This window comes from Salvia hispanica, chromosome 3 (genome assembly GCF_023119035.1).
Source record: "Salvia hispanica cultivar TCC Black 2014 chromosome 3, UniMelb_Shisp_WGS_1.0, whole genome shotgun sequence".
Lineage (NCBI taxonomy): Eukaryota > Viridiplantae > Streptophyta > Magnoliopsida > Lamiales > Lamiaceae > Salvia > Salvia hispanica.
In genome coordinates this window covers 9,531,869-9,550,016 of record NC_062967.1, presented here as the reverse complement: position 1 = coordinate 9,550,016, position 18,148 = coordinate 9,531,869, and the positions used below count along the sequence as shown (strand labels likewise).

At 35.4% G+C, this 18,148-nt stretch overlaps 2 protein-coding genes across 6 annotated transcripts; both read left to right on the top strand.

Annotated features, from left to right (window-relative positions):
- The first annotated feature begins 177 nt into the window (after nt 1-177).
- LOC125210935 (transcription initiation factor IIA subunit 2) lies at nt 178-2,402 on the top strand. 4 transcript variants are annotated; one of them, XM_048110582.1, is made up of 4 exons: nt 178-290; nt 404-564; nt 1,068-1,118; nt 2,054-2,402. In XM_048110582.1, exons 2-4 carry the CDS (start codon nt 436-438, stop codon nt 2,192-2,194), a joined length of 321 nt encoding a protein of 106 aa, XP_047966539.1. In that variant the 5' UTR covers nt 178-290; nt 404-435; the 3' UTR covers nt 2,195-2,402. The 4 variants fall into 4 exon arrangements, with proteins under 4 accessions (XP_047966539.1, XP_047966537.1, XP_047966540.1 ...); XM_048110580.1 differs by having other exon boundaries at nt 184-290; nt 409-564; XM_048110583.1 differs by having other exon boundaries at nt 184-313; nt 409-564.
- Nucleotides 2,403-4,402: 2,000 nt separating this feature from the next.
- Nucleotides 4,403-14,861, top strand: LOC125214441 (exocyst complex component SEC10b). Of its 2 annotated transcripts, none has more exons than XM_048115463.1 (25): nt 4,403-4,561; nt 4,905-5,011; nt 5,127-5,363; nt 5,445-5,519; nt 5,682-5,783; nt 5,981-6,031; nt 6,131-6,236; nt 7,077-7,193; nt 8,097-8,188; nt 8,590-8,755; nt 8,832-8,908; nt 9,453-9,551; nt 9,635-9,725; nt 10,315-10,400; nt 10,528-10,701; nt 10,918-10,971; nt 11,072-11,200; nt 11,329-11,421; nt 11,510-11,656; nt 11,785-11,882; nt 12,059-12,143; nt 12,796-12,854; nt 13,657-13,755; nt 13,899-13,982; nt 14,486-14,861. In XM_048115463.1, exons 2-25 carry the CDS (start codon nt 4,907-4,909, stop codon nt 14,562-14,564), a joined length of 2,505 nt encoding a protein of 834 aa, XP_047971420.1. In that variant the 5' UTR covers nt 4,403-4,561; nt 4,905-4,906; the 3' UTR covers nt 14,565-14,861. The 2 variants fall into 2 exon arrangements, with proteins under 2 accessions (XP_047971420.1, XP_047971421.1); XM_048115464.1 differs by having other exon boundaries at nt 4,412-4,561; nt 4,916-5,011.
- The last annotated feature ends 3,287 nt before the right edge of the window (nt 14,862-18,148 follow it).

Sequence of the window (18,148 nt, the reverse complement as noted above, 5' to 3'; positions counted from 1 at the left end):
TCGATCAACAAACATCAACTAATTCATAAAATCCAGATATACCCTGGCAGGAGCTTATAATTACAGTTGAACCTCGTTATATTGTAAAAAATCGTGAATGGTAAATTAGTCTTTTCGCTTTCTCCTTGCTATCCAGGCGCTATATAATCCCCCATCTTAAAATCTAGGGTATAAAAGGCCCAATTCTCTCCCTCTCTTTTTTTCCATCCTCTCAGTCTCTCCATCGTTGCACGCGAAGAATCTCTGCAAAACTTTCTGGATCGGCAACGATCAATCATTCGGACAAGCGGGTGAATTTGTTACCTTGATTCGTGTATTTTATTTTTTCTCTCTTTCTGATTTATTAGGTTGTCGAGGACTGAATTTCGATTGCGATTGTTTTTTACCACTTGAACTCTGTTAGTGTAGGTGTAGTAGTGCTGTTGTTGGAGAAGAATGGCGACCTTCGAGCTGTATAGGAGATCGACGATTGGTATGAGCTTGACCGAAACTTTGGATCAGATGGTTTCTAGTGGAACTCTGAGCCCCGAACTCGCCATTCAAGTTTTGATTCAATTTGATAAGGTTGTCAGTTTCTTGCTTAATTGTATAATTTATGATAATTGTTGACTATTCTGAGCTGATTTGGTATCATAGTCGTGGCTGTTAATTCAATCATCATATAAGAGGTGTGATTGTTTCGTTGAGTTAGTTAGTATTGAGGAATTTCAATTGATTTTGAAGTGAGCATTCATGCTAGTACATTTTTTCATTTCCAAAGATTATTTATTGAGTTTAAAATTTCTCCTTTCGTCGGTTTACCTTTCCAATGCAAGTGTCATGGTACAAATAATGAAATAATGCTTTCCATCAAAGTTTTTAAGTTGCACAAAATTCTACTGCGACTAGGTAAAATATGTATGTGCATGGTGGAATTGGTTCAGAATTTGACATTCTTCATGGAGTTGATACTGATTCGTGGGAATGTGATTGTAAGTTGATGGCTGGGTGTTAGCTCTAGACTGTTATGTTACTTGCATGCATGCTCCACACTTGAATTATATCTAATGTTGCACCTTGGTTTGCAGTCCATGACTGAAGCTCTGGAGACCGAGGTGAAGACAAAGGTTTCTATTAAGGTGAATGGATTTTTGTTATAATGTAGTTTCTCCATGTGCGTTGCAAATGACTGCTGAATGAAATTGGCTAATAGTGAAAGCTGACACTTACAATTTCCGTCATTATGTTGTTATTTACATTATATTTTTTCTCGGTTGTGCTAATAGTGCATCTATTGGTTGAATCTATGCTGATAGTATTACTGTCATTGCTATTATGAGTGTTGTGGTTGCTACTGTTATCTTGGCGATCATTGTTTTGTTTTGTTTTGTTTTTTTTTCACTTAGTTTGATGGAAATGTCATGTTGACTGTACTGTTACTTTTACAGAAACTAAAGGCTTACACTAAATTAGTTTGAAGAGTATGTTCATAGTCATGATATTTGGTGAGATTGCTATCAGTGGTTTGATTGTATGTAAACACGATTCTACAGGTTACTAGGATTTTCAGCGTCATAATCTGAAAGCAATTTTTTTATAATAGTAATATGGTAGAATTTGCCAAGATTATAGGGATGCGCATACAATTATAATCTGTGAAATTTTCCTACCATAGAAACATAATACTCCGTTTACAGTCGTTTGCTGTTGGATTTGCCCCTTTCCTCCTTTATCTATGTGAAATTATTATTTGATTGAGATATTTTTGTTGCATGGAGTTCTCTTGAGCTACTAGTGGTATGGAGGTAGATTGCTTGAGCTCTTAGAATAATGTCACATAGAGTATATCTCAGGGAGCGACTGCTTTATGGTCTTTGTGAGTTTTCTATACAGAAGTTGTCTTTGTAAAGACAAACCGATGTTCACATAAGACAATCTGTTGCCAGTTGTTCATTGAATGAATTTCTTGTTTCCAATTTTTGGTGTCTCTTGTCTTTCGTTGTCACCATGTACTATACTACAAAGGGGTTCATGATACAGCTGCTCCATTTTCTGTATGACTTTGTTGTTACAGGGACATCTCCATACCTATCGATTCTGTGACAATGTGTGGACTTTCATTTTACAAAATGCTCAGCTGAAAAGCGAGGAAGGCCAGGAAACTGTTGATTGTCTCAAGATAGTCGCCTGCGACTCAAAGTTACTAACTCAGTAAAAAAGATAGATTGCTTGTTGTTTCTGTGCGGATCTGGTAGTATTTGAGAAAAGTATTGCTAGTAAAAGGAGAGGTTATTTGAAATTCCAGAGGCAAGTCGTGTTTGTATTTGAGAGAAGATTAATAGCCGATGGAGAACATCGGAAAATTAACACTACTAAGCTATCATTGGTGATGGCTACTGAATTCATAATTTTCGCATTCTGCACCTTCTTTCTTGTCACTTGTGGCTAGAAATTTATTGATGTTCTTATTATTAGCATTATTTTGCACAGGTTTAGTGAGTACATAATTTTCCTGTATGAAATTTATATGTTGATGCGTGTAAGTTATCAGTTATCACTAATTCTCCAAATTCAAAGTAAACAAAAATAAAATGCGAAGTCTGCCATAAATTTACTAGGAGTACTATTATTTTCCATAAATATTAGCGCTACATTTTAATCATATTTTTTGTTGTTCCAAATAAAAGTTTACAAAAGCGATGTAGTCGTTTATAACTTATTGTGCGAAAACTATATCGTAGTAAAGAATGTAAACATTTTAAGTTTTAACAGCTTTCCGTGCGAAAATTTATTGGCACCGTCTGCGAATAGAAGTCTCGTTTTTTCATTTTAGTCCATCTGCGAATAGGAGTCCCGGTCACTTTTACCATAAATGGTAATAGGGTCTCATATTCCAAGAACTCTTTCCACTCACATTTCATTTAAAACTAGAGTAAAAGCCAAAATTGGTCCTAAACATATGGTCGTTTTACCTTTTTTGTCTTAAAACATTATCTTTTGGATTTTCTGGTCCTGAACATATGGAAATTTGATCATTTTGGTCCTAGACTAACTATTCCGTTAAAAACTTAACGGTCAACGGATTTAATCCAGATTTTGACCAAATTGGACTTTTAATTCTGATTTTTAACTCTCTAATTAATTCCCTAATTAAAATTTGTAGATTCATTTAACAGTCTAGGTTTGCTATTGTTGGATAATGCACAGCAACTGCACCGTGATGGAATCTAGTTTTGCTATTGTTGTTATTAATAATATTATTAGCAGTCTCCTCGTCAAAATTGGAAGGGCGAGGGGTGGGGCCACGGGAAGGTAAAGCCTCTCCGGCACCGAAGTTGGAGTTGTGGTGTGCCATCATGGAGTAGAAACGGTGTGGTTGAAGCTGGAGCCTCTCGGGGTGGGGTTTCGGGAGGATTGGAGGGAGCAGATCTCGGCGTTGGTGAGATTGGAGGGGCGAGAGGTGTTGGAAGCGTTGAATTTTCAGACGGTGACGTGGAGTTTCTGTCTTCTTTGACTTCGGCCTCCGTCACGAGGGGGTGGCGGCCGTCGAGGGACATGACGTCGGAGTCGACGTGGATGGAGACGATGGAGGGTGTTGGGGAGGGTGGATATTAATTAGGGAGTTAAAAATCAGAATTAAAAGTCTAATTTGGTCAAAATCTGGATTAAATCCGTTGACCGTTAAGTTTTTAACGGAATAGTTAGTCCATGACCAAAATGATCAAATTTCCATATGTTCAGGACAAGAAAATCCAAAAGATAATGTTTAGGACCAAAAAGGTAAAACGACCATATGTTCAGGACCAATTTTGGTCTTTACTCTTAAATCTAATACATACAAGTGATACCCATATTCCGCTAATTTTTCTTCACCCACTTTTCTTAACATTCTTAAAACCCGTGCGGCTAAGGAGTGAGACTCCTAATGGCGGACGGGGGGAGTAATACATAACTAATACCAAAACTAATTTATAATTTAATTCAATTTAATTTCCAATTTTAGAATAATATGTACATATACCATTTAAAATGAAACGTTTTCCTTTTTCATTGTCCCATTAAAAATGAAATATTTATAAAATGGAAACAACACTATCTCTACTTTTTTTTCCCGTACATTAATTCATAAAACAATATTACATAAAATTCCTTATTGAAAACCAAATATTTGATACGCGAAGTATTTATTTATTGGGACGAGGGATATTTACTTCTGTAATACGATCATGGGTTGAATTATAAAGATATTAAAAAAATTCCCTTTTTATTGTCCAATTTTCATTGGAGTCTTTTACTTTCTTCTACAGTGAAATGGAAGTCTTGTTTGAGTCAGTGACGGTTAGTTCAAGGCAGTAAAAACCTAACCCCCAAACCACGGCTTTTACTTTAACCACAGCTGGGTCTAAATTATTCAACCTTGTATGCTTCTACATTTTTTTGTAGAGTAGTTCTGTAGATTATCATTCCGGCTTTCCTAATTCATATACGTATCGCATTCTGCGATCTGCACAAAGCCTCCCTTTCTCTTCTACAGTAACCTCACAAGTTATTTTCTGCTCTGCTTGGACATCCGAGGCCCGAGGTAAGTTCTGGATATCGATTTTGTTGCCGACTTTCTCATTTTTTTTGGTTTAATTCATGCTTTTTTAATTGATCGATCGTTCTCTCCCACATTTCGAGCCATTAGGTTTGTGATTCAGTGCGGAATTCTGGATTCTGTTGGTTCAATTGATGTATTTTTGGCCACTTTCTAAGTTTATTTAGTCGTTTTGCTTACGATCTGTGGTTATTGGTGGTTTAAACGGGACAACTTTTAGTTCGCATCAGTTTTTGTTTACATTTGTTTTGTATTAAGCTAATTCACATTGGCTGCTTGTTATTTATTTTTCGTGCCCACGCTATCCATCATGGTTTCTGATGTGTAGATATGGCTCAGATGAAAGAGACAACGAATGCGACCAGGACTGGGAGATTTTCAAAATCTCCATCAGCTGACCCCTACCCGCTTGTTCTAGATATTAATGACTTTAAGGTGACGACTTATACATGTGTTTCTCATAGAGAGCGCGGCTGTTTGTGTCTGTTTGCACATCGGATGGGATTTTACCAGGCGTGCTAATTACTGTGTGCTGTATATGTACAACTAGGGGGACTTTTCATTCGATGCACTCTTTGGGAACTTGGTTAACGACTTGCTACCTTCTTATGTTGAAGAAGAAACCGATACTTCTGAAGGGAATGGTGCAACGGATGCTATTCCCAATGGTCAATTGAATGCAGCAAAAGCAACCCAAGCGTCATCGAGCCCGTTTTTTCCTGAAGTTGATTCTTTATTATCTTTGTTCAAGAATTCATGTATGCAGTTGGTTGATCTTAGGAAACAGGTGCAACTTCAGCTAATAATCTCCTTTCAGTGTTATGTTAATCACTTGGTTGATCTCTCTAATATTGATGTTTGTTCTCAGATTGACCAGAAACTCTACAATGATAAAAGTGAAGTTTCTGCTCAAGACTCTAAGCATCGGAAGACACTTTCTGAGGTCAGTTAGATTGATTTGATAGATTTTTATACTATTTACATGAAGGCATGCCTTGCATATTGATGCTTTCCATATGATTGGGACATACTTATTTGTGGTAACTCTGGTTTCATCGCAAAGGGATGCAACATGCTTCTAACTATTTCTGGTGGTTTTATGCAGCTAGAAAAAGGCGTCGATGGCTTGTTTGACAGTTTTGCAAGGTTGGATTCACGTATATCAAGCGTTGGCCAAACTGCTGCTAAGATAGGAGACCACCTGCAGGTAAAGTCTGCATAAAGATTCTAATCCTGTTTCCCAAGCATTTATGTTATTTTCTTCATCATATAATGTTTTTAAATATACTGATACTGAAGCTAGTCCAATACTAGATCATTTTTTTTCTACTGATGCTATTTCAAATCGTTGCATTGCTCAGTTCTTCCTTGTGTCATATTTATAGTTTTCTTTGTTTTTTTCAGAGTGCTGATGCTCAGCGAGAAACTGCCAGTCAGACTATAGATCTCATCAAGGTATTTTTTTATGCTTGGGATCAAGTTCCTTTTAATTATCTGCAGAAGGTAATAGGCTATCCAGTATTCCGTTTGAGTAGCATGTGATCATTCATGCAGTACTTGATGGAGTTTAATAGCAGTCCTGGTGACCTAATGGAGCTATCACCTCTATTTTCTGATGATAGCCGGGTAGCAGAGGCAGCTTCCATTGCACAGAAATTGAGTAAGATACTAAGATGTCATTTTCAATTTGGACCATTTAATAATTGTTATCTACTTTGACGATTCTTGGTTCTCTTTTTTACTTGTGGTACATATGCACAGAGCTATGTTATGATGTTGCACCCTAAAACTTAGGTCTTCTTATTGAAATAACAAGTTAATTATAATTTGGTAAAGCCATAACTTAACACTTCATATTTTTATTACATTTATTAATTTCATGGCAAAAGATATCACCCTTATGGATCTTAATTACATTACATAGCCGTAACATCAATTAATTACCTTAACAAAAGTAATTGTCCTTTTAACCTATATGCAAATGGTATATTCTTGACTCTAATGAAAGCTTAGATGTTTATATGCGAACTACTATCTTCCTTGAGCTTAATGGTTGTGAGGGAGCTTGTGACCGAAGACCAGATATGGTGGCGGAAGAGATGACTTACTTCGATAATGTTAGATTATCTATAATATTTGAGAAAGGGAGTGAAAATCTGTAATCCTATTTCATCAAAAGATAATACTATTTTTTAGCAGGCTGTTCTATTTTTTTCTCTAGCCATTCTTGAAGTTGTAAGACCTTCATTTCTTGGCAAATTATCCTTTTCATCAGTGCTTGAATTATAAACTAGGCTATGTTTATCACGAAATACACAAACTTGTGTTTCAGAGACGAATCAAATTTTGGTCCCTGTGATACTTTCTGGAACACCATAAGGCGGAAATGCTTAGAAATATCTGAACTACCTGGAAAATAGTACTTCTGGGTTTTTGACAATAGAAATAACAAATCTTGATTGTAATGCTGTGAAAAGTCCACCAACAAGTTTCATTTCAGGATCATTTGCGGAGGAAGATATTGGAAGGCAAGGCATTGACTCATCGGTCACAGGAAATGCGACAGCAAGCAGAGGATTAGAAGTGGCAGTTGCTAATCTCCAAGAATATTGCAACGGTGTGATATCTTGTCTAATTTATTAATCTAACACTATGGACAATATTAGCAACTTGCCAACTTGATAAATGATCATAGGCTTGAACTAGAATGAAGAAGCATTAAGTTTATGTTTGTATACAAAATCAAACCAGTTTCCTGAAAAAGCCTGACGCAAAGAAATTGTAAAGGGTATACTGGAAGGTTCTGCCATAATATTCATGGACATGCGCCCCCTATATTGTATTTTTTGCCATGTAATGTTGCAAGAAGGATGAGGTGACAACCTATTAATTTGTTCAAACTAAAGCGTGTTTAAACATGTTCTATGATTCCAGCAGCAGCTATGCATAGTCGTAGGATATGCATTCCAAGAGCAAAATCAGTCATATATTAATTAGGGTTCTAGAAGGGTAGACTGGAAGTCATGTTGGTATTCACAGTAGCTTCATTTTCAACATCAGATCAGAATCAGATACTCATATTTAAAAAGGAGAACCATTTACAACATAAGCTGCATCCCTCCCCCTCTGTGCAGTCATTCTACTTAAGTGGGTGAATCCATTGGCTTGTTGTATGTCACCTTGGGCATAAGAAAGTGTCTAGTATCCTTCACACTACAGTAGGACATGACTCAGGTCAAGTCAAAGTGATATATTCCTTCTTACTTCAAATTCAATCATGCTCTGATTTTCTATTCATAGATTCTTGTTTTCGTATTTCATTTTGTTATTTGGTTTCCTGGAATGCTATTTTGAATTGACTTTTACATATTTAAGTTAGATTCACATGCCTACTCTATGTGGTATAAAGGCATGAGATGTGTTTCGCATAGTGATAAGTTGCTTGAAGGGTACTTATTGCATCAATCTAGTAATCTTATGTCTAAACACATGACACTTCTGTTTAAAAATGGACATCCAGAACTGGAAAACAGATTGTTGGCCAGATTTGATGCTGCATCACAAAAGCGGGAACTGTCCACAATGGCAGAATGCGCTAAGATTTTGTCACAGGTAGCTGGTTTTATTTCACTTGCCTGTTATTGTCTTACCATGATCATGCTGGATACACTTATTCAGTTTTCAAGTCGAGGAACCAAACCTTGATTTTGAAATAGGAAAACAGTCTAGTCTTCTTCTGTTTTTCTTTCATTTGTTTTGCCAGGCGGCCTCCAGGAATTGGGGGAGGCACTAGGTTGTGTGTTGATCAACTTTTAGTACTTATGTTTGATCTTTGATTACTTCCATATGTGTGCGCTTTGTGAAACTTTCTTCCTATTACTGTATCTTAACAAATGGATTCCAAAAATACAAATACTTTAGATAAATAAAAAGAGAGATAGAGAGAACTTGTAGTCTCTGACTCTCTGGACAAGACTTCATGCCAATCTTCACATATTAGTTTTGGAATTCAGTTCAACCGGGGAAACAGTGCTATGCAACACTATGTGGGTCTACGCCCAATGTTTGATTTGGAGGTCATGAATGAAGATGCCAAATTGGTTCTTGGTGACCCTGGCTCTCAACCTAGTCCAAGCAATGTTGCACGCGGGCTCTCTTCTCTGTACAAAGAAATTACAGGTTTGAATTCCACCCTATTTCATGAAAGTTTCAGGTTATGATATGCTCCTCTCATATTCACGTGATTGACAACCAGATACTGTACGGAAAGAAGCTGCAACAATAACTGCAGTGTTTCCGTCACCAAATGATGTCATGCTAATATTGGTTCAGGTATTTTTCAGTCACTCTGCATTTGATAGGTTTGAGTTTTTTTACTTTGATTTATGCTACTATATACACAGCTATTAGGAATCTCTTTTTGCCTGACTAAAATAACACCCGACTAAAATAACCTATATCTATTAGGAATCGCTCTTTGCCATTTTCCTGATAGTTCAATGCATATCAGTAATTTTTTCTCATGAGAATAATCTATATCTCTTATAACCTTGTGCTTGCTGGGCTGATAGGCCATACATTGAAACAATTGGCGGGAAAAAAAAATAATACCTGACTAAAAGAACAATCCAAGAGCTCTAAAATTATTAATGCCATCTGTTTTGGCAGATAGTATCAAAATGCTTGAAAAAATAAAGCCAATCAAGAAATACATCCTGGTTCAAGAAATAATTCCTGGTTTCTAGAATGACTAAATTATTCCATTTATGTAAACTGCGAAATTTTTATTTGTTAAGTCAGGCTAGTCAGCAAACTGCGAAATTGTATACATTTTAAATTTTTAAAAATTGATTTTGAGCTTTCTTATGAATTCCAGCGTGTCTTGGAAGACCGGATTCCTAAACTCCTTGAGAAGCTATTGGTGAAACCATCCCTTCTTAATCCACCTCGCATGGAAGACGGAGGGCTAATATTGGTAAAGTTCTATTTTTAGCTGCTAATTACTCCTTACAAATTAATGTTTGAGCAATGTTAACAAGTACAGTTAATTACCAACAGTATCTGAGACTACTAGCAGTGGCATATGAAAAGACACAGGATCTTGCTCGAGATTTACGTGGCGTAGGATGTGGTGACTTGGATATTGAAGGTATATATGAAATTTCCTGATAATACTTGTTTAGCTGAGTGACTTCATCATTTGAGTTAACTACAACATTAGGCTTTACTTAATATATTTAACAGACATAGAATGGTCCTCAACTTTCCATGTTTAGCGGAGTGACTTCATCACTTTAGCTGCTTGATATTGTCTAATCTAAATTTATCTGGTAAAATGTCCTCAACTTTCCATGTTTGGGAGCATCTAGGTTTCACTGGCTCAAAGCTTAAGGAAGGAGACCTTACTCAGAAATATGTATTGAAGCCCTGCAACCCATAAGCACTCTAGAAACTATAAATTTGATATTCGAATCTGCAAACATACATTTAGATAGAGAAATTAACGTAGTGTTCATGAGCAATGCACACAAGGCAAGCATAAATTGCTTCTGAAAAAACACAACCAGTAACTTTCAACCATTTCTTGGATCTTAATTGTTATTTCCCTCCATTAATCGTGAGGTTTAACATCTTCTGGAATATTTTTGCATGCTCTGCACTAGAGCTGCAGAGATATGATATTATCAGCATTTATCGATACAGTTATGTGATCTTTGTTTTTTTTTTCTGTTTCTCAGGCTTAACAGAGTCCTTATTTCTTCCACATAAAGATATTTACATAGAGTATGAGCAGTCTTCTCTCAGACAAATGTATAAATCAAAGGTATACCTGGACTACAAAATTCCATATCTTCATCTCTTAGGCCTCTAATATTTTATTGACTCAATTTCGGTTGATGTCTATATTCCTACACTAACTTTCAAATAATAATTATGTTTTGTTTATTAAGATGGAGGAACTGAGAGCTGAAAGTCAGCAGTCTTTGGAATCAAGTGGGACAATTGGGCGTTCAAAAGGAGCTTCCATATCATCTTCACAGCAGCAGATATCTGTCACTGTGGTGACTGAGTTCGTACGCTGGAACGAAGAAGCTGTTTCTAGATGTACTTTGTTTTCATCACAGGTATATAAATCTTCTATACTGAAGCTTCCATATCATCTGAGTTTTAAAGGTTCAGTTTCAATATTTCTTAATTGTTATACAAGCTTTAGTTTTATGCCCTCTACTAACATCATAATCTATTCTTCAAATTTAAGGTGGTAGATCTTGATCTTATTACTTTCTGTAGTTAATTACAATAGGTTCTTGATCATTGAATATTCCCTTGTCATTCTGCAGCCTGCTGCACTTGCTGCTAATGTGCGGGCTGTGTTCACTTGTCTCTTGGACCAGGTGACATTAGGAGTCTCACTCCTTTTCCCCCTACTTATCTTTTATACGAGTTCCAATAATTAATTTTTTGTTCCATCTGTCATCCTTTCACCTACTTCAGGTCAGCCTATATATTACCGAAGGTTTGGAAAGATCTCGAGACAGCCTGACTGAAGCTGCCGCGTTGAGGGAGCGGTTTGTTATAGGAACTAGTATGAGTCGAAGAGTTGCAGCTGCTGCTGCTTCAGCTGTAATCACTTTCTCTATCACCTTAATATGTTATTTGTATTCTCTCTGTCAGAGATGGGAGGGGTGGTGCTTTCTGAGGTATGCTCTGTTAATCAATTTAACCATTGTGAGATCTTGTAATGCTAACAGGCGGAAGCTGCTGCTGCAGCTGGAGAAAGCAGTTTCAGATCTTTTATGGTTGCTGTACAGCGTTGTGGAAGTAGTGTAGCTATTGTTCAGCAAGTCAGTAGGCTGTGTGTTTGTTTATCATTGCTGATGTTAATCCTAGAATTTGGTATAATTTTCATTAACATTAAACTCTTGTTTGCAGTACTTTGCAAACACTATTTCTCGGCTTCTATTGCCTGTGGATGGTGCTCATGCCGCTTCCTGCGAAGAAATGGCTACAGCAATGTCCAGTGCAGAAGGTGCTGCTTACAAGGGGCTCCAGCAGTGCATTGAAACAGTGATAGCTGAGGTTTGTAGTTAATTCTTCCTGATCTTTAAGTTCCTTTACACTTCATTTCATTGCATTGTATTTCACTGGATTTCTCCAAGTAAACTGATTTTGAAGTTTTGAACTAATTGATGTTGGCCTTCGTGCAGGTTGAGAGACTGCTATCAGCTGAACAAAAATCAACAGATTATCGGTCACCTGATGATGGCATTGCTCCTGATCACCGACCAACAACTGCATGCACAAGGTTTAAAATCATAATCATATTTGTTAATGCAGTAAATTTCTTGATATAACATTTCTTTAATATCTGTTAGGATCTTTATCTTCCAAGTTTATCTTCCTATTGCATTTTCATAGTTCGGAGCCACTACTTATGCCATTTTATAATATTACATTTCACTCATCTCTTTTTTATATCAGGGTTGTTGCTTATCTATCCCGGGTTCTTGAGTCTGCTTTCACTGCTCTTGAAGGTCTTAATAAACAAGCATTCCTGACAGAGCTGGTATGAATATGTTCTTTAAGCAACACTGGGTTTTGGATGATGCCATGGATTTCATTTCCCTCATCCTTTCTACATTATGTATGTATGCATGTAATCATAGTTCACTGTACTTGAGCATATATCCGATTGTTTTCAAGGCAGCAATTCTAAGAAAAGTGAATGAAGAGGGAACATGATAAATAAAATGGGCATAGATATATTAAGTTAAGACGTCACTTTATAGGTTGGCCGCTAAATATAGCAATAATATTGTGGATCTATTGAGACCTTAGACAAGGAGTTAATGTCTAGGTAACAAAAAATATATATTTGCCTAAGAGATTATATTTTCCCTTGATCTGGCTTGTAGTTAGATCTCAAAGATGAGATTTTCCTTAAATGTTTTCATGATTTATCATCTTCTTACTGCTATAGACTAGTAAATATCTTTTATATGGGAAGGTTTCTAACTATAATTTTCTCCGAGCTATGTCATAGAACGGTGGTAGTGTTATAAGCTGCGATGGAATATTTAACTCTTGTACCAATTGAACTAGTGTCATGCCATACCAATCAATTTCATTCAATGTGAAGTTTATGTACTGTTTGTGCATCATGTATGTCATCGGATTCAACGGCGTTTTCGAATTGTAACTTAATTGTTGGCTTTCAGGGGAATCGCTTGCACAAGGGGCTGCTGAATCATTGGCTGAAGTTCACTTTTAACCCAAGGTATGTCTTGATTTATGCCTGGATCACATGTCCAGAGCTGTCTTCTGTATTTGTACATTTTGTTTCATGTTCTTGACTGATAGGCATATATATAAACCACCTTTTTTTCATTCCTCAATACCATTCTTATGCCTCATCCCTCATAACCGGTTACCCATTTTAGAGAAGCTCTTTTAATTAATTGGTGGGATATTTCATCTAGGAACCTTCTACTGAGTACCTGTTTCAGACACTTATTCGAAGAGGTTGTGTTCTATAATCTATTAGATGTGGAAGTAATAAGTTCTGAAGGTTAAATAAGTATCTACAAGATGGTTGCTTTACTCACTGTGTAATGTTGTGTTCAGGAGACAGTTTTATTGAGATGGGTTTGCCACTTTGCCTAAGCTTATCCAGTGAGCAAGCTCCAATCCCTTGAAAAAAATTTGGACTTGTAAAAAGTCATCTCTTATTAGAAACGAAACCTGAAACTTTATGATCAAGAATCGTTAATTATGGCCCTGAGCATGAAAGGGTAAATTGAGTCGACAGGAATAACGTTCTTTTTTAAATCTCTGCATCTGAAGTGTTAATAGCATCTCCGTCAATGTTTCAACCAAATCATACCATCGATACAAAATGAGAGAACTAGGATGCTATATTGTGGTGATATTTGACCTTGCAGATTAGCAATGGGTAGATTCAGTTGGAGGATTTGCAAACAGATCTACTTTACTTGATTAAATATCCTTTACTGTTCCCTCTTCTAATTATCTATCATCTGTGCGCTTATCACTTGCCTCATCTGTTCCCGTGTATGCAGTGGAGGGCTGCGGCTTAAGCGTGATATCACAGAATATGGTGAATTTGTTCGCAGTTTTAATGCTCCCACAGTAGATGAAAAGTTTGAGTTGCTGGGCATGTAAGTAACTTCATTGTTGATTTCTTGTCAATTAAATTTCTCGTTGATACACCTAAAAGGAAGCAAGTTCAGACTTGAAAGTACGGTATTTATTTATTTGAATCAACATTTTCTAATTATAAAATGCCAAATATTCTCTCCAGCATGGCCAATGTCTTTATTGTTGCTCCTGAAAGTCTTTCAACTTTGTTCGAGGGAACTCCAAGCATCAGAAAGGATGCACAAAGGTAACAACCATTCTTAGCAATACCTAAAACAAAATGACTGGATATTGCATAATCTGCACATGTATTATGTATATGTCTTTTTTGTTTACATGATTCTTTTGGTGGGTGTTTACATTGAGTGATATGATGAAATACAAATAATCCATGCTAATCTACCATTTTCCTTCATAGATTGATCTTATAATGGTTTAATTACTCAATCTTGTTATATTAATCTATCCTATCACTTCAAGGATGAGGCAAAATTTATAAAATAATCCAATTTAATCAAATGTTTTGGATAACTCGACATGTACTTTAATCATCCAAATTGGATGATTATTTATCGCCCAAAGTTGGGTTGAGTATCTAAGCATTCTGCAATCCTACTGTAGGATTCTCATTCACTAGGCTTATTCTGCCACACTTCCATAACTTTAATATACATGTTTATATGATGGCTATTAAATTTTCACTCTTCACTGTTTCCTGTTATAACTAATTAAAATGGCTGCAAAAATCAGGTTTATTCAGCTTAGAGACGACTACAAGAGCGCAAAACTGGCAGCTAGGCTCGCCTCTTTGTGGCCCAGCTCAAGTTAATGTGGGGATACTCTACCGAACAGTTGATTAGTTGCCAAGAGAAAGTTGTGTTTTTCCCATCTGATATAGGAATGGCGGTCAGCTGTCAGGATACTAACAGCGCTGTTGATTTAAGCCCCCGATTCGTTTTCAGGTGAAGCTGAATTCATTCTCCCTTGTTAGAAATTATCTATGGTTTATGTTAACAAGTTGTATGATGAGTGTTAGGCTTGACTGCTTGCTACACAGCCTTAGCCTTGTATGTTGTATCTATATGCATTAAATTCCTTCAATGATTGATAACTTCTATTTTTGTTCTTCTTGGACCTAGATTGAGTTTTGCTTTTCAGTGGAGACGTATTGTTTTTTCGTGTGTTTTAATATTATAATCCTAATAATTTACCTTGAACTAACAGAATAATAAGGAATACTACTACTACTACTACTATTTACGATTTTGTTTGGCCTTTTTTCGAGTGGGGAGTACAAAAAGAGATCAATTTTACAGAATTTTATTGATGATTTTATGTGAAAGCATTTGCAGTAGTCAAATTGGTGGAGATGTTGGACGAGCTATTTGAATATTGCCACTTGTCTAAGTCAAGAAGCAACGCAGATCTGCTTAAATTTTACAAGTAAAAACATCTGAGCTGTTATATACTTCTCCATAATGATAATGATAATAGTAATAAAAATAAAAAAATAAAATAAAAAGAGAAGTAACTAAGACTCTATCTATAAGAAGATGAGAAACTTTGAAAGAATCGTGAGATTTGAATTTTGGGGGTTTTGTTGCCACTATTTTCCGCATATCCAAAGACCTTGCTCTTCAATTAAACCAATAGTTATATTATATGGAGGGAGTACTATTTCGATCAAAACATCCGTACTAGGCAACATCATAGGCTGTGACGGCAAGTAGTATTACTACTATTTTTTATCATTAAATAATTAGAGGCCATTAATCACTGATATGATTAATTCCTCTTATTTCCATTTAAATCAATCACTAGGCATCTCTCTCTGCAAATAACCCAGATTCCAAAAGAGAAATAATTTAAACCCACCGGCCACCATTGCATCCAAATATCAGATCACACACAATCATCTTCTCATGATTTTGATTTATTGGTGTTCTCATTATTATTATTTCATTAATCTTTCTGACACCTTCATGCCAATTATCATAGGGAATCGTATTTGATTACATATATTCAGAGGTTGTATTTGCCGATGATTACAAGTTAGCCATCAAATTAAGGACGACTTCTGTACCAGCAAAGGCATGTTTAATGCAATTAAATACATTTACACAGTACATCATGTTTAATGCATGTAAAATGGAAACCATCATTCTTAATAGTACAAAACTTATGGCCATAGTTTTGGGCATAGATCCTCATTATTGAGAGTCATAAATCAAGATCAAGATTAAAATATTCTTTGGACAGCACCTGCTTTAATTTCCATAAAAAAGGGAAGTAGAAATGAGTGGCTCTCTGGAGATCCAAAAACAACACTTGTCTCTCTATAACCATGGAAGGGCAACAATAAATCTTGCAAGCAAGAGGCCCACACTCCCTAAATATTGCCAAATGCATTGCTGGAAATTGATTAGCAGCTCAAGAACTTGTTCATGCACAAGTGGTCCACTCACACATATTTGGAGATTAAATTTTTTTATATTCCAAGTAAAAGCCAAAAAAGACTACTATATAATAGTAGTACAAAATCACTATATGAGCCATAATCATTTGATTAATTATTAGGATTAATCAAGAGGCAATGTACCCCTACTTGAAACTGAACTTCAGTTCATCTCCATTCCTAGCTTCCTTCACCATTGTTGTTGATGATGTTCTATTTTTTGTACATATATAGATTTCACTCTTATTAATCAATCTTGACTACTTTTTTAGATAGTTTGGTATTGGGTACTTTATGTGACTTTATTTATTGATCTGTGTTTAATAAAAATAATTTGGTGGTCAGTTTAATTATTCTAAAATAATAAAGATAAGAATATTGGAGGACTCCATAGAAGTGCAGAAAGACAAAATAAAATGGACATATTATTCATCCCTTGACCTCCAAATTTGGCACTTGTGTCATGCCTTACAATGCAATTCCATTCTTTTATATAATACTACTAGTGTTTTTTTTTTATCTTTTTATTTCCTCTCTGTGTTTAAGTATTTTTGATAATTTTCAAGTTAAGATAAACCAACATTGTGTGTCGATGAATCCTATATTTTTTTACAGTTTCTCAGCGCCCTAAAATATACTACTAATATGTAGTTATTAACAAGGCAGAACACTATTTTCTTGTTACCCCAGATCTCATACATATAAATATATCCAAAGTATAGTAATTATTTTTAGTAGATTATAAATAGGGCATCAAAGTTATTGGAGTTTAGTAGATTTTGGTCTTACGTTTGCACGCACTATCCCTTGTATATGTCAAATGTTCCCAAATAAATGTAAAAATAATAAGTGGATATGATCATATGATGATATTGATTTTGAGTGAAAGATGAGTCATAGTTATCTAACATTAAAACAGTGCATATATAGACAAGGAATCTTACCTAAACCCTGTTTACAATTTAACAAGGCCTTAATGGTGTTGAAAGGACAACTTATATGTGAAAACTCATTTTAGATCTATATATATACCTTAATATTTAATTAATCATTTATGTCACATGATCTCACAGATCAAGATTTATGTAAGATAATTTCGCTTAATTTACAAACACATACCCATTAAAATTTCATGTGGGAGAATAGAACTATAGTAAATTAGTAAGTAGGAGTATTAATTATTAAGATGAAATGTGAATATATAGTAAAATATTTTACAAAACGGAAACCGAAAATAAACAGCTCTTGGCGGGGACACGGAGCCGTTCTGTTTGGCCCAACACCTTTGGAGCCTCTTTTTCTTTTCATTTTTATTTATATATTTCTTTCTATATATCTAATTAAATAACCTCCTTACTTTAACAACTTTTCAAACGGGACTTGCCAAACATTAGTTAATAAGTATACTTAATTATATCAAGTTGTGTATTTTTTAGTTGAATATGTCAAGTTGTATCTGGAGAAGGTGACTTGTAGATTAAAAATTAGCCTTGAATAATTCATCTTATCTTGATCTATATCTTTAATACAATTTGTAGATAATTACAACAATCACTAGGAAGGGTTGATGATTACCTGGCTAGGGTTCAAAGATTCTACTATTATACTACTCCTTAAGTCCACTATTTAAAGTCTCGTTATGATTTGGTGCATGTTTTAAAAATATGAAAAAAATTATTGAAAAGCGTTAACAGAACGCGAATCTCATTTTTATACACTCCTTAGTTTTGTAACAAATGCGAGTGATGATTTAGTGAAAAGTATTCTACCTATCAAAAATAAATATGACTTCAAATAGAACAAAATAAAACATACCGTCCCAATAGAGAGAAAAGGGAGGTGAGATGATAAAGTAAGAAAAATATAGAGTGTTGCTTTTTGCCATAAAAGAAAATGTCCATTTGTAGCAGGACGAACTAAAAAGGAATATGTCTCACTTATAATGAGACGGAGGGAGT